Raw genomic sequence first — 22,790 nt, 5'->3', positions numbered from 1 at the left:
AAATCTATAAATAGAGGTGACATCAGCCCAAGTCCTCATTCCTAAACATGAAGCCGTCATGTCAACACTGCTCCGTGTCGCTCTCCACCAAAAGTAACCTGATTCGCCACTACAAGGTAATTCATCAAATGAATGTGAAACTGTGCAAGGTTTGTGATTTAATCTGTGATAATAATGTGGCTTTAAAATCACATATATTACAAAGTCACAAGACTTGTAATTTTTGTAAGAAAAATGTTGTTGGCCATTTTAGAAGACATATCAATTCTTGCAACAATTGTCCATACACAATGATAAAATTTGTTGGTGAATCAATTAGAGCTGAACTTGAAAATGCTCTCAAGTCTTGTCCTCTGCCAATAAAATGGACTTTAGTTAGGAGAATTAAATTTATAAAATATTCAATGGATAAAAATGGAAAATTAGTTAATGAAAAAGAATGTATAGCGGATTTTAGAAGTCTTACTACCTTAATTATTGAGAAAAGAGATTTAAAGCCTCAAATTAAAAATGCACTTTTAAAGATTGATGCATCCATTCACAAATATCAAGCCCAAGGCAGTGGTTGGATATATGACCATACTAAGTATTGGCAGCTGCATGTTTACAAGTATAAACCCCTAACTCCAAAGTCATATATCCCCACACCAGAGAGTATTCAATCAAAACATGCCGTTCTAAATATAAGAAATTTTGACAATAAATGTTTCCTTTGGTCGATATTAGCAGCTTTATATCCAAGGAATTGTATCAATGAAAATGCTAATAGAGTCTCTAATTATGTACCCTATGAAAGTCAGTTAAATATGACAAATATAAAATATCCCGTAAAAATATCTGATATTGATAAATTTGAAACACAAAATAATATAAGTGTTAATGTATTTGGAGTTGAAGACCAGAAATGTGTATATCCATTAAGAACAACCAAACTGAATAGTAATACCCATGTAGATTTATTATTATTACAAGAAGGTCGTAAATCACATTATTGTTTAATTCGTGATTTTGATAAGTTAATGTTCCATTGTACAAAAGATAACAATAAGAAGCATTTTTGCAAGCTGTGTTTGCAACATTTTTACACCAATGATAAATTAGAACGTCATATAACATATTGTAAGAATTTTGATGCGCAAAGAGTGGAAATGTCTAAACAAGATATATTACAATTTAAAAATTATAAATATCAAATTAAAGCTCCATATATAATTTATGCTGATTTTGAATGCTTTATAAACTCCAATATACATATTCCATCGGGTTTTGCATTTGTCGTAGTAAAAGATTCAAAAATTATTTCTGAAGAGTTGTACAGTGGTATAAATGTTATGGATGTGTTTTTCGAAAGGCTATTTGAGACTTATGATTATATTAAAAATCAAATGGCAATATACATTCCCCTAGTTATGACTCCTGAGCAAGAGGTATCTTTCCAAAACTCAACACACTGTCACATTTGTGAAAAGCCCCTATATTTTGATAGGGTGAGAGATCATTGCCATTCCTCTGGGCAATACCGTGGAGCTGCCCACAATGATTGTAATTTAAACTATAAAGTAACAAAGAAAATCCCAATATTCTTCCATAACTTGAAAAATTACGATGGACATTTAATAATGCAACACTTGGGAAAGTTTAATAAACATAAATTAAATTGTATAGCTAAAGATATGGAAAAATATATATCATTCTCTGTTGATATTTTTAGATTCCTATAACTTTCTGTCCCTTCCATTATACAAATTAGCTTCCAATTTAAATACATTTAGATTCATAGAAAATCCACTACTACAACGTAAAGGCGTATTTCCATATGAATATATGACGGGACCAGATAAGTTCGCAGAGTCTCTACCTCCAATTGAAAAATTTTACAGTACTTTAACTAAAGAACATATCTCTTCCAACGAATACGAACATGCTAAAAATGTCTGGACCCATTTTAATATAAATAATTTACAAGAATATCATGATTTATATCTTAAAACAGATGTATTGCTACTGGCTGATGTGTTTGAGACATTTAGAGACCTGTGTTTAAAGGATTACAAACTGGACCCCGTACATATGTATTCACTTCCTGGATTAACATGGGAGGCCTGTCTTAGAATGAATGGTATAAAATTACAACTATTTCAAGATATTGACATGCATTTGTTCATAGAAAGTGCGATTAGAGGAGGAGTCAGTATGATTTCCACACGTTACGCTAAAGCCAATAATAGATATATGGGTGAACACTATGACCCCAATCAAGAGAGTGTGTATTTAATATATTTAGACTGTAACTCACTATACTCTACAGCAATGTGCGAGCCACTGCCTGTGGATGGATTCCGTTGGACTAATGAGATAGACTACAAATACAATCAAAATGATGAGTTTGGATACATTTTAGAAGTTGATTTAAAATATGATAAAAGCTTACATGATTTACATAATGACTATCCATTAGCACCTGAGAAAATGAATGGCAAATTAATACCAAATTTAAATGACAAAACTAAATATATTTTACATTATAAAGCATTACAAAAATATGAGGAATTGGGTTTGATTGTTACAAAATACCATAGAATTTTAAAATTTAGACAGTCTAAATGGCTTGCGCCCTATATTAATTTTAATATTGAAAAACGCAAATGTGCTAAAACTGATTTCGAAAAAGACTTTTACAAATTGTTAAATAATAGTCTCTTTGGTCGAACAATTATGAATCAACGAAAGTTTCGTGATATATATCTCAAGGATGAGTCACTATTAACAAAATATGTCACTAATCCAAGGTTTGACTGTAGCAAAAAGTTCGATAACAATTTACATGCTATACATTTAAATAAATTAGTTGTAAAGTTTAATAAACCAATATATTTGGGAATGACCATTTTGGATATTAGTAAAGTAATAATGTATGATTTCCATTATAATTATATGTCAAAATTTAAGAACAAAAGATTTCTTATGACAGATACAGATTCTTTAATGTATTCTATAGTTACAGAGGACTTTTATAAGGAAATAGAATGTGACTTGCACTATTTTGATACCTCTGGATATAGTAAAGACCATTTATTATACTCTGATAAAAATAAAAAAGTCACAGGCAAGTTTAAAGACGAATTAGATGGTCATATTATGTATGAATATTGTGGTTTAAGACCAAAGTTATATTCTTATATTCCTCTAAAATGGTTATATGAAGAAGACAAGCAAGTTTTAGAGGTGAAGAAAGCTAAAGGAGCCGATGGTGCTACAGTTAAACATCTCCTCAGACATCAACATTATTTAAACTGTCTTGCAACTGGGCAAGATTACTATGAGAATGTGACAAGAATTAAATCTACAAATCATTATCTTCAAACTTTTACCATGAATAAGAAAGTACTATCCTTTGACGATGACAAGAGGTTCATTCTGGAAGATGGCATCAATACTCTTGCGCTTGGTCATTATAAAATTGATCAAACATAAATTGTATGTGTAGATATATAATAAATACAAATGTTAAAAAAACTCCAGTCTTTCATTTATTTACCCTTACCATCCTCTTGATAGAATTGGTCAAACATAAATCTATATTTGCCATTATTCTTTGACCTTTCCTTGTCTATCACGAAAAAGCCATATTTAGTTTTATCCCAACATTGATGACAGAGATTTTTAAATTGGTCAAATGAAAAGTCATTACCAACATGATTGTGATATACATGTTTTAAATTTAAATCATCTTGTTTGAATAATATTAGGAAGTTTACATTATCACGTAAATGTTTGTGTACTTTGCTGTAAGATTGACACAAGTAAAAACAGTTAATATTTTTATGTCGACCCATTGAAAAAAATTGTGTAATATTTGGACTATTTATGTCATCAAATACAACAACTGACTGTGATTTTACATCATTTGGTGTGATTTCACAGTCAGTAAACGTGTGTAATTTCACTTCATCACACAAACTAAATATGTCAATTATTTTTTTATATTTTTCTTGTTCTAAAGATTTAGATATTAAATATAAGTTTGTAAATTTTAATCCTTCCTTTCTTACAATTAAGTTATAAATTACAACCGTCTTCCCACTTCCACTTGGACCACAAATAACACATCGAATATTGGTAGGAAATAGACCCAACTTCTTTGGTATATTTTCCTTAGTATGTACTATTTTAAATTTGTGTTTTTGTTGAATAAAAGACATTTTTTATATAATAAAAATGGTAAAAAATGTTAATAAGAAAACATGTAAAAAGGGCAAAGGTTTATTCCTAAAGCCTTACAGGGGTCGAGGGTTATTGAATACTCTTATAAATAACCTTCCATTCCCACTTCACATACCATCATATCGGTACTGTGGACCTGGAACGAATATACGTGAGAATATAGCTAAAAATGTACCTCCAAAAAATAAACTAGACTCTTATTGTAAAGAGCATGACATATTCTACATGAATAATCCAGATACCGCTGCTCGGAACAAAGCAGACATGAGATTAGCAGACTTAGCTTGGACTAGAGTAACGGCCAAGGACGCAAGTCTTGCCGAAAGAGCTGCTGCTTATGCCGTGACAAATTTGATGAAGGCAAAAGCAAAGATGGGAATGGGATTAAAATTTAATAAAAAAGATGGACAACTACCAGCTGTTAGAGGCCGCAAAAGACGTGCCTCACTTCAGGGGGGTGTACCTAAAAAACGAGCTAAAAAATCTAACACCAAGAGTAAAAGAGTGCGGAATAGTTAATTTAGACAGTTCATCTGGCACACATTGGACAGCTTATCGTAAAAATAAAGATATTGTAATTTATTTTGACCCATTTGGAATCCAACCTCCAAAAGAAGTAATTAAATATTTTGAGGGATATAAAATCTACTATACAACCGATCAAATACAAGATTTAAATAGTTCTATTTGTGGAATTTTATGTTTATCATTCATAAAAAATATTACTTTATAAAAATGGATTCATTTACTATAACATTTTCGGGTACAGAGCCAGAGCTAAAGTCAGTATTCTTTCCTCCCATAGAATTAAATGATGATTATGTAATTGGATTGGTAGATTTTCAAAGTTATAATTCCATATTTAATGTTAAAAAACCCCTAAATACTTTAACATATTACAAAGTAGAGAAAATTACATTACCAAAAGGAGAGATCTCAGTTGATGATTTAAACCAGTTATTAAATGGAAAACTTAAAGTTATAGTAGATAAAAATGGAGAAGCATTAATTAATACTAAATCCAAACTTTTATTCAAAGGGCTTATTCCAAAATTAAATCAACTTAAAGGCAACAAATTAACCATTAGAGAAGGTGATGATGTTTTCTATTATGACCACAATGCTCCAGTTACAATAGAAATTTCTGAAGGAACATATGAGGTAGTTGAGCTTGCAAAGGAAATTCAAAAGCAAATCCCAGACTTTTTCCTTACAGCTAATAATAAAACTATGAAAGCGACATTACTTTCTAGCCACGTGTTTGATTTTACAAAACCATGTTTAGGGTCTATTTTATTAGGATTTAAAGGTGTATCTACTCCTGGTGTTCAGTTTGAATCTACAAATAAAATAAACATTAATAATGTAAATGTGATTAGAGTAAAATGTAATATTGCAAACGGGTCCTATTTAAATGGAAACAAATCACACACCATACATAGCTTTTATCCAGAAGCTCCTCCTGGCTACAAAATTATTGAAGTTCCAAGAAATATTATATATTTTCCTGTAAATAAGAGAAGTTTAGATGTTGTCAGTATTACATTTGCCGATCAACATGACAAGGCAATTGACTTTAACGGAGAAGAAACTACAATTACTTGTCATATAAAAAAGATATGAGAATTTATAAAAATTTATCTATAAGTGTACAAAATGCTAGGTTCCTAAAATCAATAGGACTAAAGTTAAAATTTTCTATTAATAAAAATGGAAGATTTTCTAGACGTTACAGGGAAATCCCAATTCGACGATAGTGTGGTTAAAATTACAAATCACTCCTATGTTCCCCACAACACTTTAGCAATAAATAATTCTGATGAAATTCGAATATGTATTAATAATCAAGATTTGCTAACTCTCCCATGTAGGAGTTATCTGTATATTAAGGGAGAAATTGAAAATCATGATAAAGGTCATTTTATAAATAATGCATTTGCGTTCTTATTTGATGAAATTAGATACGAAGTTGCAGGTAAAGAAATAGACATTGTAAGAAACCCAGGAATTTCTAGTCTTATGAAAATATTGAGCTCTTACAATAAAACAACTAAATTGACAAATGTAGCATTTGATTCTGACACGAATTTAAAAGAGTTCCATAAAGGTGGCAAGTTTAGTACATGTTTACCATTAGAGCTGTTAATGGGTGTATTCGAGGATTTTAATAAGGTATTAGTAAATGTCAAACAAGAATTGGTGTTGAAAAGATCCAAAAATGATTTGAATTGTATATTAACAACCGCTAGTGCTCCAGCCAGTGGCACTGCTGATTTGATTCCTAAAATTACACTTAACTCAATTCAATGGGTGATGCCACATGTGATACCATCAGATGGAGAGAAGTTACAATTACAAAAGATGTTATTGCAAAATAAAAATTTGCAAATTGCATTTAGAAGCTTAGAGCTGCATGAACTTCCATCATATCCCAATACCACAAGACATACATGGTCAGTAAAAACATCTTCAAGTTTGGAGAAGCCTAGATATATTATATTTGGTTTCCAAACAGCTAGGGATAATAGTGCACGAAAAAGAACTGATGAATTTGATCACTGTAAATTAAAAAATCTCAAAGTATTTTTAAACTCTGAATATTATCCTTATAGTGATTTAAATCTCGACTTTGAAAATGGAGATGTCTCTAAAGCTTATGAGATGTTTATGAGGTTTAGAGAGACTTACTATAATACTATCCCAGATCCTATGATTAGTAGGGCTGAGTTTATGAAGAAATATCCACTAATTGTAATAGACTGTTCTAGACAGAACGAAACCGTGAAGGAAGGAATTGTTGATATTAAATTAGAGATTGAAACTGCAGAAAATGTGCCAGCAAATACATCTGCATATTGTTTGATAATACATGATAAAGTGTTTGAGTACAATCCTTTGTCAAATGAGATAAATAAAATGTAAATAAAAGATGAAAAACATTCAACAAGAATTGGTTGACTCTGCAAATCAAATACGAGAGAAATATAGAGCTTTAAAACGTGGCAAGTTTCTAGAGGCTGAAGAGAGGTTCCAAACATTCCAACCTTTAATAGAGCCATTACAAGAATTAAAGAAAATCACATCTATTGGCAAAACAGAGAGTCCTCGAATGGAGATACTCCCAATGACTCCATCTAGAATATCAATGATACCAAGATTACAACCATTACAGCAATCCACTCCACAGAAATTAGATTTTGGTCTTTTAGCATCAGACTATTTAGGAAATTACCTCAGTAAAAGTAGTATGACAGACACTACATATGGTATTAGACGAGAAGCAAATAAATTTTTTATTGGAAATAAGGATGTTGATATTGCCAATGATGATGTTACAGTTGCAAATAAAACCTACAAGGGGACAAAAGGTTTGTGGCAGTTGTTAACTTTAAAAGAACCTGAGGATTATACTCAGGCTGATTTGCAAAATTATAAAGAGATTTTGGAAGCTACAAATGGACATTTAAAGAGTTACAAAGATGGTGCACCAATTTCAAGCAATAGACATACTAAATATCTTAATATAATTAAACCTCTTTTTAAATCTGTTGGTGAAGGTTTGAGACAAGTGACTGGTAATAAAATAGACTATATTTATTGGGATGATCCTAATGAGCTTATAGATAGGTTAAGACTTCTTTGGCTAAGTCGCCAAGCCGGTAACTCAGGAGTGGATAATGAAATAGATTCCATTATTGAGGAATTGAGAGAAAGTGGAATTATTTATTAAATAAAAATATGTTTATAGATAAATTTTATCGTTTATATAATCCATATAATAAACCTGCAGAACCCAGGGCTAGTAATGAACCTACTTTAAATTTACAAGACGATAGTTGGAATTGTTTAAACCGTAAAATTGGTAATGTTAAAGATGGGGAGTTTGTAGATGATGTATCAACTTTGGGTCAGACATTAACTAGAAAAGGTGATGTATTTTTACAAGGTAAAACTAAATATGAGTTTTTAGAATCTAAGAATAAAAATTGGAATGCTAAAAAACAGAAAATTACTAATGTGGAAAAGGGTGAAAGTTTAGATGATGTGCCCACTTTACAACAGACTTTAATACGTAAAGATGGCAAATTTGTACAAGACAATAATAATTTTGAATTTTTAGAATCAGAAAATGGTGTTTGGAATGCTAAGAAACGGAAAATTACTAATGTGGAAAAGGGTGAAAGTTTAGATGATGTGCCCACTTTACAACAGACTTTAATACGAAAAGAAAATGGTAAATTTATACAAGACGATAATAATTATGAATTTTTAGAATCAGAGAATGGTGTTTGGAATGCTAAGAAACAGAAACTTAGCAATTTGATAGAAGGTACAGATAGTAAGGATGCTGTGAATGTTTCACAAGTTCCAAAAATGGAAGCAGGCTATTGGGATTTTAATAATAACAGGTTAGTACGTGTTAAACCTGCCGTTGATGACACTGATTGTGTTACAAAAGAACAGACTATAACTTTTGATAAAAAAGAAAAATGTTGGGATGCCAAAAAACAATATATAAGAAATCTGCCAATGGGGGAATATTTAGATGATATTTGTTTAATGTCACAAGCTATGTATTATGATGGATCAAAATTTGTATATGGAGGAAGAAAATTTAATTTGATGGAATACAATCCTGATTTATTAGTTGCCGACCCTACATCTTTGAGTGGATTTAAGTATATAGATAATAGACCATATATACCAGAAAACTATGTATTTAAAAGAATGGAAGATAATCTATTGATTGGGGCTAATGGTAATATATTTACAGTACAAGGAAAGAGTGATGTTATAAAAAATGAATGAAATTGCATACGAACTTCATAAGCCTGCAAGAAAGAATTTCATTAGAAGGTCTTTTAAAGTATTAGGTATAAACGAAACTGTACAAATAGATTTAATTGATATGCAAAACTATGCTAGAGAGAATTCTGGCAATAAATATATTTTAACTTTAATAGATACATTTTCTAAAAAAGCTTATGCTGCTCCACTAAAGAATAAGACAGGGCTGGTGGTTACAGAAGCCATTAAAACCACTCTACCAAAGGGGGTTAAAAACATTCAATCTGACAATGGAAAAGAATTTTTTAATCAATATTTTAGCAAACTAATGAAACAATTAAATATTAATCACTATCACACATTTTCTACAACTAAGGCTGCAATTGTGGAGAGGTTTCAGAGAACTTTAAAGAATTGGTTATATAGGGAATTTAGTGCTCAGGGGAGTTATAAATGGTTGGATTTACTTCCAAAGTTAATTCGAAAATATAATAATAAGGTGCATAGATCTATAGGAATGAAGCCTAACCAAGTGAATATTAAGAACAGTAAATATGTGCATGAGAGGTTGACTTCTAAAGTAGTGCAAGTTAAAAAGCCAAGATATAAGGTAGGTGATAGTGTGAGAATTTCTAAGTATAAACATGTTTTTAGTAAAGGATATACCCCAAATTGGACAGGGGAGCTATTTACAATAGCAGAAGTAAAGAATACAAAGCCTGTGACTTATATCTTGAAAGATGAAAATGGTAATATAATCAGGGGAGGCTTCTATACAGAGGAATTGTTAAAGACCAAATATAAAGACATGTATTTGATAGAAAAGGTTATTAGGAGAAAAGGTGATTTATTATATGTCAAATGGCTTGGGTTCCCAAGTAGCCAGAATTCATGGATTTCCACTAAGGATGTCCAAGGGAGCGCGCCATGAGCCGAGTTCGCGTACAAACCTCGCACTGTCAAGTTGATGATTTTGAGAATATACATGTGAATGGATGTGGATTTGAAATAGTAATGAAGTTATACAATGGTATTGAACATTTATATAGGCTTGTATTGGTCGAGAGCTGGATTTTTAAAAAAGTGGTCAAAAAAAGCTCACCATGTTATTCTTATGGGGAAAACGTGCCTAAAGTGATGTCATATTGCTAGTTCGCCTCTACTCTACATTTACACTTGTAAGGGTCAATAAATATAAGAAATAGCTTTTTTAGCTTAATATCGAATATATTTATGGGGAATAAGTAAGAAATAAGGTTTGACAATTTTATAGGGATATTTAGGCAAAAGATCAGGATTTTTGGTTTTAGTGGCCAAAAAATGATCCCATGTTATTTCTTATGGGAAAACGTGCCCCAAGTGACTTTAAACCCGTATATTATATCTACTATAACTTTTTATAACTAAATTTTTAGCCCATTTTAACATTGTGCATTTTAAAACTAAGACCATAATTTCAAAATAGTGCTAGATAAAGATAAGTACCACCATTCATTGTTGACTTATTTTCACTTGGTTATGACGGGTGTAATTTTTTCGTCCGCCATCTTGGATCCACCATTTTGAAATGTGATCAATAAGTTTAAATATGAAGGTGGTGTTGTGACCCATTATTTTCAACAGATTTTTTATGCTGAACTCTCACATCACCGCAATCCGTTTATCAAGCTTTCTTAATGAAATATTAATATTATCTTTTTTAAAATTTTAATAATTCCAAAACCAAATAAAAATGCAAATGAAAAACTGTTTGCGGCATTGAGTTCAGCATGCAAAAGTAGTTCAAAATGACGTGACCCATCATTTTGAACTACTTGCTAACTATTTGCAGCATTGTAATCAGCGTAAAATTCTAGTTTGGAATATTTGGTCACATCCCTACATTTACATTAGAAAAAAAAACTTTGAATCCAATATGGCGGATCCAAAATGGCGGCCAAAAATGTATACCCAGTCAAAATGAAGTACTTACTACTCTACAATGATCTGACGTGGTCCGAAGTTGATATCTTAAGAAATGTAGAAAAAAGTAGGGGGGGAACTCATTTAAAACTCACCCTGTATAATTAGCAATACAATAGAAACGCTACTTTCGTTTTGAAAGAGTAACCTGGAAAATGACGTTAGGTGAATATGATGATTTACGCATTAATTCATACTCGTTTAAACACGTTTCTAAATATGTTTTTGTAACTTACATTTTCACCGTTGATTCCCCAAGTGAGGTTCACAGCTGGTTTTGAGGGTGAAGCTGTGCAGTTAGCCCTTAGAGTGTCTCTTACTCTGTATTTGGATTTGATCCCCGACAACTCAGGCGGGTTACGGGGTACTTCTAAAATACACAGTTGAATATAAGTTACAAAAGATATATGTAACACAATATTCAGATTGACGTCCATGAATACATAAACAGTTTAATAAGTTTGATGAGCTATAGTAGGCTACATTAAAATTTATAGGACCTGATAATGGTTGGCAGTGGGCTTATTGTGTTATGTTTTAGGACATCACAGTACATGGAGATAAAATATTTTTATTTGATTAGGGTATCAACTATTACTATTACATATAAAAATTGATATACTACCATTGACTAACTAATACCAGCAGTTAGAATCCCATTAGAGTTTGGAATCCCATTCAAAATTTCTATGTTTTTATGCCTAGTTCATTTGGTGACATTGTGAGTAAGTGCCATCAAAATTTTGTTTATTATATAATAAGGTTAACTTCATGATTCCTGCTTAAATTTAAATTTTTTTAAGATATGAATACTAGCTATTGTTAATATTTCAATCACTTTGTTTGGCAAAATAAGTATTTAAATAGCTGAAGTAACACAAAAACAAAAGGTAAACAGAAACCCATTCTATGGCACCGGAGGGAACTAAGATTGTCGTCAGGATGACGAGCCTACTATGGTGCTTTGATTAGGCTGTGATAAAATAAATAAGATATACGGATTAAGTATTTACTCAAATACATGCTGTGTTCAAGATCTATCTAATAACCATTAAAAGCTCTGGAGGTAAGGCTGCCATTGTAAAATTGTAGTGCAATAACACGGGTTTTGAGATAAAACAATGTCTGCTGAAAACTCAAGTTGACGTTTTGTACTCGTTCTGCTTGTACTAAACATACTTTCCAGTATTGGTTTGTCACTGTTTTGAAAGTTGCTATCTACGTTCGAAACCAAACGCTCATTTTTGGTTATTATTATTACCACAGGGATTAATCCTGAAAACAATAAAATAGGTCGAACTATGAAGTTACGTATGTGTACATATTTTAAAATATGTAGAAAGAGTTGTGATTTAATTTGGTGTGCAGATCACTAGTCGCAACATTTGTGCTTTGAACGGCAAGAGGACGCAGAACAGATTATTGCGGTTCTTTTAATTGATTAATGGAACTGTTACAAAACCATAATTGTGCAGCAAATAAAGATATACAACAAAATTAGAGTACCATAGATATTTTACGCAATATTATTTTCATGTTATGTCATAAACATCTATATATATAATACGTGAAGCCGTTTTTTGTTAACGCAACTCCTCCCTTATTTGTGGACCAATTTCAACGTTTAAGGTGTCAAAAGATTCGTCTCAATATGTAGTTTTGCAATAAAGTTTTAGAATTCTAAAATTCCTGCCCTTAAGAGCGTGAGGCCCACTCAAAGGTCGGGTTTTCCCCATAAGAAATACATAGAACAAATTTAAAACAAAAAAACAGCTGTTTATAAGAAACTGTAGCTTTTTAGGAGTAAATATTGATGTTTGTAATTGTAGTGTACTGAATCAGCTGATACAATTTAAATGTGTTTTCAATACTTTGTTTACATTGTTGTTTGTTTACGTTTGACATAACAACATAGTTACTTGGTGTTTCAAATATAACTTTTCTTACGAAAATGTCTTATTACTTTACATAATTAACTCACAGTACTACAAATGGCGCAGTCTACTAAACGGACCGACGATTTACGTATAGATGCTTTTGATGGCCATTCTGAAGAATGGACTTACTGGCTCGAACGTTTCAAGATTGCATTACGAAACAGAGGAATCAAGAATGAGGATACAAAACGAGACTTGTTGCTAGGGAACCTTGGACCTCAACCCTTCAAGCTAGTATTTGACCACGCACGACCTGATCCCGTCAGTAATCTTCACTTTACAGGAGTTATTGATATACTTAAGAAATACTACACACAAAAATCCGCACCACTATCACAGCGGGTTATCTTTAGTCGCCGTTTCAGACAAGAAGGTGAATCTGTTAGTCATTTCGAATTTGCTTTGCGCGAAATTGCAGGTCTCTGTGACTTTAGTGACAACTTAGACGAACGGCTGAGAGATCAGTTTGTTCTGGGCATCAACAATGATCGCTGGCAACTTGAACTTTTGCGCTTACATGCTACGACAGATACTACATTTGAACAAGTCACAAACACCGCTACTTTATTGGAAAATGTTGACAATCAACAGTCACAATTCCGTAATACACGTTCAGTCAACAGAATAAGCAACAGGAACAAGAAGAATGCTTTCGAAACGATACCGTTGAAACAAGAAACAAAAGGAAACACTTCGAAACAAAACATCTTACATCTTAACAAGAGAACTGACTGCATTCGGTGTGGTTACAAGAAACATACACAAGGAACGAGCTGTCCCGCTGTCGATGCCACTTGCAACGCCTGTGGAGGACTGAATCATTTTGCACGCACTTGTCTTAAAGTGGGTAATGCCATTATCAAAGGTAAGCGACTTAACATGTTAGAGGCAAAAAACTCGTCTTGTAACTCTAGTGTTAAATCTTTTTCTGATACAGATCAAATCCAAGCGATTAATAAAGGGTCGAAAGTAATGCTTTCAGTCAAGTTAAACAATCATACAATTTCAATGTTGTATGACCCAGGTGCAGCGTTCAGTATCATTAGCAGAAATATATGGCGAGATCTAGGAGCTCCTAAACTATTTCCCACAGAAAATCTTAATGCATACACAGGAGTTCTCATTGAAACTATGGGAAAAACGTATGTTTCAGTTGAAGCTTTTGGTTCCAAACGTAAGTTACCGGTAATTGTTGTTAAGAAAAACGATAAACCTTTGTTCGGCCTAGACTGGGTTCTTGATTTTAACTTACCACTGCCACCTGGGGCTCAAATATGTACATTGTCCAAACAGCAAACAGAACAAGTAAGTGAACAGATTGTTAATGACATTGTTAACGGTTTTCCAGAAGTTTTCAGTCCCTCTTTAGGTACGATTAAAAATCACAAGGTATCTTTTCACATGGCTTCAAATGCAGATCCTGTAGTTTCAAAACCACGGCCAGTTCCTTTTGCTTTACGGGAACCTGTGGAAAATGAAATTCAACGATTAGTAGACAGTGGAGTTTTAGAACCAGTCGATGCCAGGAATGAACCTATCATTTGGGCTTCGCCCATAGTAATAGTGGTAAAACCGTCTGGAGCTATCCGCATATGCGCGGATTTCAAAAATACTATAAACAAACATATGCTCCCCGATAAATATCCTATGCCTACATTCGAAGAGATCACCTCAAAACTTACAGGTGGCCAGGAATTCTCCGTCATAGATCTCAAAGATGCATATCTGCAGATGGAGGTCGAACCATCGGCACAACAGTACCTGATTATTTCTACTCACAAAGGATTTTTCAAGTACAAACGCTTACCCTTCGGAATCAAAATTGCCACCGGGGTTTTTCAGTGCAAGATGGATCAAGTACTGGCAGGCTTACATGGAGTCGCTTGTCTCCTTGACGACGTCATAGTCACAGCCCCAACGAGAGAGGAACATATCGAACGTGTCAAAGAAGTGTTAAGACGTTTTCAAGAATCTGGAATTCGTGTCCAGACATCAAAATGTAAATGGTTTCAAGATTCCGTTAACTATTTGGGTCACAGAATTGATAGAGCTGGTATACATCCAACGACAGAACATCTGGAAGCAGTGAAAAACATGCAATCACCGAAAAATGTGAAAGAGTTAAGATCATTTCTTGGGTCGATCAATTACTACAGTAAATTTATTCCCCATTTACAGTCCTTGTGTGTTCCATTACACAAACTGCTAAAGAAAGGCGTGAAATGGCATTGGAACGAAAACCATGAACAGGTAGCAGCAAAATTGAGGCATCTTCTTACTACAACAGACACGTTGGCTCACTATGACGAATCCCTACCTCTCATCCTCGCAACTGATGCGAGTGATATTGGTGTTGGAGCTGCTCTTTTCCAAAAGTATCCTGATGGGACTGAAAAACCTTTAGCTTTTGCGTCAAGGCGCCTTGATCATGCTGAGTGCCGATACAGCGTGATAGAAAAGGAGGCGTTAGGTTTGGTTTTTGGAGTAACTCGTTTTGAACAGTACCTTTATGGTAGACATTTCGAAGTTCGAACGGACCATAAAGCATTGGTTAAAGTCTTCGGTGAACATGATTCAATTCCGAAGGTAGTTTCAAATCGAATCGCTAGATGGGCATTAACACTGAGTGCCTATGACTACTCGATCAACTATCAACAGGGCAAAGATAACAAAACAGCCGATCTATTATCAAGATTTCCCTTGCAAAATACGATAAAATCTACAGAGGAAGACCAGGGTGGCAGTAACAAAGCACACCTTTTCCATTTGCGTTCACAGGATCTACCAATATCGACAAAGTGTTTGCAAGAAGCGACAAAAACTGATCCAATACTTTCAAAAGTAGTAAACTATTTAAAAAGGGGTTGTTGGCCTTTGGAAAATAATGAAGACACTAACCTACAACCGTACTACAGCAAACGTGAAGAACTTTCCTTTGAGAATGGAATTCTACTTTGGTTTGGGAGATTGGTCATACCTGCGAAACTTAGATCAAGAGTGATGGAAATACTACATGAGGGACATCCAGGTATTGTAGCTATGAAAGGGAAGGCACGTTTTCAAGTCTGGTGGCCTAAACTGGACAAGGACTTGGAAGAACACACTAGACATTGCAATGGATGTCAAGAAAACAGAAGCAAAGATCCTGAAATGCCGTTATTCTCATGGCCTGTTCCTGGAGAAGTTTGGTCACGGATCCACATCGATTTTGCCGGACCCTTCATGGGGAAAATGTGGTTGATTGTAGTAGATGCTCGGTCAAAATGGCTTGAAGTATTCCCGATGTCGTCAACTTCAACAAAGTCAACGATCAAAGCTTTAGAAGAGTTATTTTCAAGATTTGGCTATCCAAGGGTAATTGTAAGCGATAATGGACCACAGCTAACATCCTACGAGTTTCAAACCTTTTGTAAGAGCCTAAACATTAAACATGCTCGAATCACCCCCTATCACCCAAAAAGCAATGGGTTAGCGGAACGATGTGTTCGTACATTCAAAGAACGCATGAATGCTTCAAAAGGAAATGCTGGGACTTTCCAAGAAAAACTCAACAGCTTTTTATTTGCTTACAGAACGTCACTGAGAAGATCTACTGGAAAAACTCCAGCATTTATGATGTTTGGTCGCGAATTACGCTCCAAATTAGACATGTTGTTTCCTGACGTTGAGCAGAAAAACGACGAAGAGTTGGTTCAACAGCGGCTACAAAAACCTGGATCAAAAGAAAAAGTTTTTAAAGAGGACGACAATGTATGGGTACTAGACAAATCTGGAGCTGGTTTCAAGAAAGGAACGATTGTGAAAGTGAATGGTCCTTACTCATATGTAGTAAATACAAATGGACTAAATAGACGATGCCACGCAGATCAACTTCGTCTGGCTTAACTCTTAGAAGAAGGGGGGACGATGTAGTGTACTGAATCAGCTGATACAATTTAAATGTGTTTTCAATACTTTGTTTACATTTTTGTTTGTTTACGTTTGACATAACAACATAGTTACTTGGTGTTTCAAATATAACTTTTCTTACGAAAATGTCTTATTACTTTACATAATTAACTCACAGTACTACAGTAATATTTAGTAGGTTAAGACCTTTTAATAGCCTTCGGTTAAGACCAAGTTAAACAGTTCAAATCAGTTTTGTTGGAAGAACAGAAAATGCCTCAAGTTCAAAGAAGAAATATTGAACACGGTAGTAGGACACAATTAAGAGGGTTCCCTACCCCCACCGAAAAATGTCAGAAAACCGCTTCGCGCGGTATCATATAGCGATTCTAGTTTTAACATTTAAATTGTGAACCAAACACCATTTTGTACATAAAGAGTGGTTCTACTTAGTTTGCTTTTTAAAAAATGTCTATGCTTACGCAATCAAGGACAACGACTTGTCAAAGTTAGTGAAATTTACAGTTAAAGTTCACTAACTTTGACAAGTCGTTGCCCTTGATTGCGTAAGCATAGACATTTTTTAAAAAGCAAACTTAGTAGAACCACTCTTTATGTACAAAATGGTGTTTGGTTCACAATTTAAATGTTAAAACTAGAATCGCTATATGATACCGCGCGAAGCGGTTTTCTAACGTTTTTAGGCGGGGGTAGGGAACCCTCTTAATAATAAGATATTTTGTGTGTATGAGGAGAGTAGAAAAAGAGAGACGTGGTCTAACAGATACCCATCCAGATACACATTCACTTTGTGAGATGAATAATATTTGCCAGTTCTGCTATGCAACTTACTTTGGAAGTGAAAAAATATACGAAGCTCATAGTGTTGTCACGGTGGGAAAGTAAACTTGCCTAAATGTCAGATCAAATGAATGCATGCAAGAAATGTTTACTTCAGACACTGACAGATCGAGATATTTCAAAACATTTTGTTAAAATTACGTTAACCAACTTTCAATGTTGTTGCTGCTTTAGCCTATTCAAAGCAGGTTATGGCTGTCCAGTTGGTAACCCCGAGTTGGTGGGTAAAAAAGGAGCACATGAAATGGTTGACATCACCCCACTTTTCAGGTTACTCTACGGAGAAAATTCGTTTGATCGGGGGGGGGGGGGGATGTCTCAAATCAAAGGAATAAAATGGCCCAGCTTTAATTACTTAAGAAAGGTTATCAGTACGGCAACAGTGTTCTTCAATAATTCTCAATGCTGGAAAAACTTTGTTGCAACATATTAACTCGAATTGAGGCAGATTGTTTAGCATTCATTAGAAGTTATCAGTTAAAATCGAGAGCAGAAATGATGTAGGTGAACCTTGGTGACGCCATTAGAGATATTTAAAATTAGTTTTAACAAGTTTTCAAATAACTCTAAGATGTAACTAAAGTTACTAGAATTTAAGCATAAGGTTTTCCTCGGCGTTATGTTTCATACTAGGCGGCTCATTGAGCCGCACGGGTTCCCTAGTTATTCATATTCATCCATACTATTTACCAAGACTATAACGTATGTAGATTACATTAAATCCACATAAACCTTAAAACTCCTTGATAATCTCCAGTAGTGAGCATAGCTTAATGTTGAGACTACAGTATCTAGAAACTTCTTACACTTTGTAGTCATCGAGTTTTTTTTTAGGTATTACAACAAAACAGCTTTATCGCAATAGCTTATAGTAAAATTCATTTAAAAAAAATTTAGGCAAATTTAGTAGCTTATATATCCAGTCGTATTCAGAGAGCTTTAATTCAAATTTGAGCTTCGTTTCGGAACCGTGGATAATAGAGTATTAAATATTTGCCCTTAAAGCTCGTACGAAAGTGCAGATACTAGATTTTGTATAATTACTTTTTTAAATTTTTACATATAAAGTTGCAATTAATTAATTAATTTCAATGTGAGTTTTATGTTTTCGTTCCATAAAATTCCAAAATGAATAATCTTCTTTGAACGTGTTTCAATTTCATCCACACCAATTTAGAGTGTCAGCAAATCTAATTTACACATGTTGCATGTATAATTTATCACTCATGTTAATTCATCCAGTCTCTGAGTCAACGGCACTCTACTGCTTTACACGTAATACACCAGTTTTACTTATAGCGATCTGGTCAGTCGGTAGAGTGCGGGACTTTGATCTCTGAGGCTTCGGGTCCAAATCCCGCCGAACACTAATGTGTTTTTATCTAAGTGATAATGTCACAACCCTCAGGCCTAGCTGAAGTAATGCAAACTTTCCCAGGCTAAACTCTAGCGTCCTAGGACAAAATAAAATGTCTAACCTACAACGTCCATGTTGGCGGCTACAATGGCTGTGTGGAAGGAAGGTGCGTCTGCGGACACTTCACAGTTAAACTGACCACTAAGAGAACTGGTCACCTGCCGCAGGAACAGCTGGGAGCCGTTAGACTGAGATTTCTGAAATAAGAAGTTACATTCTTCAGAAAACATTACTTTAATGTGTTCTATAAAAAGTAATAAGATTTAACACGTGGTCCGCCAGTCGTGACAATGTTTATTTGAAATTGAGAAAGCTTGCGAGGCTTAGTCAATTTATTTTTACTTGATTTCTTTCATTTTACATATTGTTTTGTGACGCAACCCTTCATAGTATGTATGATTTTCTTTGTTTTGACAACTATAATTTTTTATCACTCATTTTTTGTGACAAAGTAGCGTTTTTCACAGCTATGTAAATTTAAATTCTCGTTTTTATATTTCAGGTTTAGGTATTACGTATTTTGCACATTTATGTACAAGAAAAATAAGCAGATTTAGTAAAACTATTACCATTTATATGTGACGACAGTTATTTGTAAATATATAACTATGTTAAACTTCCGAAACAATTGCAGATTGTTCGTTTTGTACAATTCTACAAAATAGGGAAGAACACAATATAATTCCTTTTGTAAACTGTTCCCCTATGTTACTTAAATAGCTTAACGATACTTGAAATTGACTAGGGAATAAGAGCGTCTAATGACGATAAAACTTCATTTAAGAACAAGTATTTCAAACAAAACTTTAAAATTAGGTGCAAAGAATTTAATTCTCATGAGCCCCTCACTGCGAAGTCGTTTGTCCCTACAGGACAATTTTCTTCTGTAGTTGTTTCCTTAAAGTTTTCACGGCTTTGACTGCTCTTTGTTGAAGTTCTTTTGTAGTTTGAGTCCATAGAGTATTGAATGTTTGATAAGCTACAGTCAACCCTCCGTAATCCGTTGTAAAAAGAAAACTTGACACAAAAACCATTATACAGGGTGTTTTTTTAAAAACTTGCATCTTTATTTATGTAAAAACCGCAATAGATAGAAATATGCAGTTTGCGGGAATCATCTATTGACGTAGGGGGACCAATTGTTATGAATTCAACATTACATTCACATTCCCCCCCTTTCCCCCCCTGCCCCCAACTTAATTTTTTTTAAATAGCAAGGTACCCCTTGTGACATATCAAATAAAAGAGCATGAAAAAAGAAAATGTTTGATGAAAAAAAATTGAAAATCGGTTCATAAATTTGTGAGATATTCCCCCCTCACCCCCCCGGAACTTAATTTTTTTTTAATAGCAAAGTACCCCTTGTGACATATCAAATGAAAGAGCATGAAAAAAGAAAAATTTTGGCGAAATTTATTTTTCATTTGATATGTCACAAGGGCGGGTACCTTGCTATTAAAAAACAAGTTATGGGTAGGGGAAAAGGGGGGTGATTATCTCACAAATTCAAGAGCCGATTTTAATTTTTTTTTCACCAAAAATTTTCTTTTTTCATGCTCTTTCATTTGATATGTCACAAGGGGTACTTTGCTATTAAAATAAATTAAGTTCCGGGGGTGTGAGGGGGGGAATATCTCACAAATTTATGAACCGATTTTCAATTTTTTTTCATCAAACATTTTCTTTTTTCATGCTCTTTTATTTGATATGTCACAAGGGGTACCTTGCTATTTAAAAAAATTAAGTTGTGGGCAGGGGGGGAAAGGGGGGGAATGTGAATGTAACGGTGAATTCAAAACAATTGGTCCCCCTACGTCACTAGATGATTCCCGCAAACTGCATATTTCTATCTATTGCGGTTTTTACATAACTAAAGATGCAAGTTTTTAAAAAAACACTCTGTTGTTGAATGAACTTAATGTTTAAGTGATTTCAATGAGTTGAAGTCAAGATGTAAGATAAAACAGTTAAACAAATGTTTTTGTTTTTTAATAATTAGAAAATAACTTTCTAAATGAAAAGGTTAGATGTATAGATTTTCTTGTCCTATAACTTTGAATAAAAAAACGTGAACGATATTTACATTAACAGATTACAGTGAGAAAATTCTTAACATAATAATAGTTCTGCTACAAAAAAAAGTTAAACTCTAACATAGCTAGTGATTAATTTTCATTAGTTTAAGAGTGAACCTTAGTATAAAATCAATAATGTGTTCCTAATTCTTTATTTCATTTTTCAAATAAATATCGTTTACATATCAAGTAAGCTTTTGTATATATATAATTGATAATATTAGTAGGATACATAATAATAAAAAAAAAAAAAAAATGGAAATAATCCTAAAAACTGCAGTGAAACTGACAAGATAAAATGTTATTTAACTTGTATTTAAATTAAGCGGAAAGTAGATTTTCAATATAATTTGTTAGATAATTGTATATATAATTAAATAATCCTTAGTACTTAAATGAGTGGAGACCTGAATATAAATATCATAAATGTGTCCCCAAGAGCTCTTTTAATTACGGATTAATCTGTTTAAACGGACAACAAGTTATAAAACGTGCAAAAATAATTTTCAGTGAGTATTTTTTTTTACATTACTCTGAACTTAGAATAAGTCTATATACAACCGTCGTCTAATATCTATAATTGTCCGGAAACCCGCAAGACACAGTCTAAAAGCTTACGTCCACATTGAGCTCTGACAGTCCTGGTATCTGGAACACCTTGGTGGGAGGTTTCTCATTGGGCGTGTATCTATAGAACTCTGCCCGTCCCTTGTACCACTTGAGAGAGTAGAGGGGGTCGCCCTCCAAGTCATAATGGCAGTGAAGCAGCACTGAGTCACCCCGTCGTACAGCCTTAGGAACTGTGATGTGCACGTCTCTCAGGCCAGTCACCAGGCACCCTAGAACAGGATTCGGAAAGCTATCTTGTAATACTCTGTGTTTGTTTGGATAATATATTTGCATGAAATAGGGCTTTCCGCACTTGCGCCACTCTACCTGTTTCCAACCACTTCACTAGTGCGCCACAAGCTTAGAGACACCCCTTAATGTACCTCACTTGCGCCACATATTCTACTCTTGAAACCACCCAGGAAGACATTTTCTACAATTACTAGAACATGTTTATCAAAAAAGTAGGCAATCACTTACGAGACTGATAGCATTGACTTTATATCTGTCAATGCTGATAGTATAGTTGGTACTTTGGCATTATACCGACTACACCCAAATTGGGTAAAGTTAACACACATAGGTTAGGCTAAGCTAGGCCTAACCGAGGTTAGGTTAGGTTAGGTCAGGATAAGATAACTGGAAGATAACCAAACCTAACCTAACCTAACCTAACCCAACCCAACATAAGGGTAGCCAAATTAGGTGTGGTCGGTATAATACAAAAGGTACCGTACAGTTTTATTTTATCTCATATTAAGGGTTTTTGTGTAAGAGAATGAGAGTACCCATAACCTCCTCTAATACAAAGTAGCAGCGTTGGTGTGTTGCAATGATGTGTGTGATGTGTATCGGTTGGCCTATTACCACGGTAATAACAGAAATAACGTGTAAACAAGAACAAATTTCGCAGACGCTCCATTATAAATTAATGCAATAAATGTTTCAGTAGGCCGGGTGTCGCCAATTCCGTCTCGCCACGGCCATGGATGCCATGGATTGACTCATTTACATATTGTGAGGATTCCG

The 22,790-nt window shown here is 33.8% G+C and overlaps 1 protein-coding gene across 1 annotated transcript in view; it reads right to left on the bottom strand.

Moving 5' to 3' along the window:
* LOC128997197 (uncharacterized) overlaps window positions 1-22,790 on the bottom strand; it is a 36,144-nt gene that overhangs the window by 5,677 nt on the left and 7,677 nt on the right. Inside the window, exons 2-4 of the mRNA XM_054422793.1 lie at window positions 21,771-21,991; window positions 19,139-19,274; window positions 11,211-11,344 (exon numbers count right to left, since the gene is read on the bottom strand). Coding sequence (XP_054278768.1) covers window positions 11,211-11,344; window positions 19,139-19,274; window positions 21,771-21,991 — 491 coding nt within the window. The remainder of the gene's footprint in view (window positions 1-11,210; window positions 11,345-19,138; window positions 19,275-21,770; window positions 21,992-22,790) is intronic.

Source organism: Macrosteles quadrilineatus, unplaced genomic scaffold, assembly GCF_028750875.1.
Source record: "Macrosteles quadrilineatus isolate MER2022 unplaced genomic scaffold, UCM_ALF_1.0 Scaffold_6__1_contigs__length_79288215, whole genome shotgun sequence".
NCBI classification, from domain to species: Eukaryota; Metazoa; Arthropoda; class Insecta; order Hemiptera; family Cicadellidae; genus Macrosteles; species Macrosteles quadrilineatus.
Note: the sequence above shows the minus strand (reverse complement) of the source record. Positions and strands in the feature narration are given on the sequence as shown.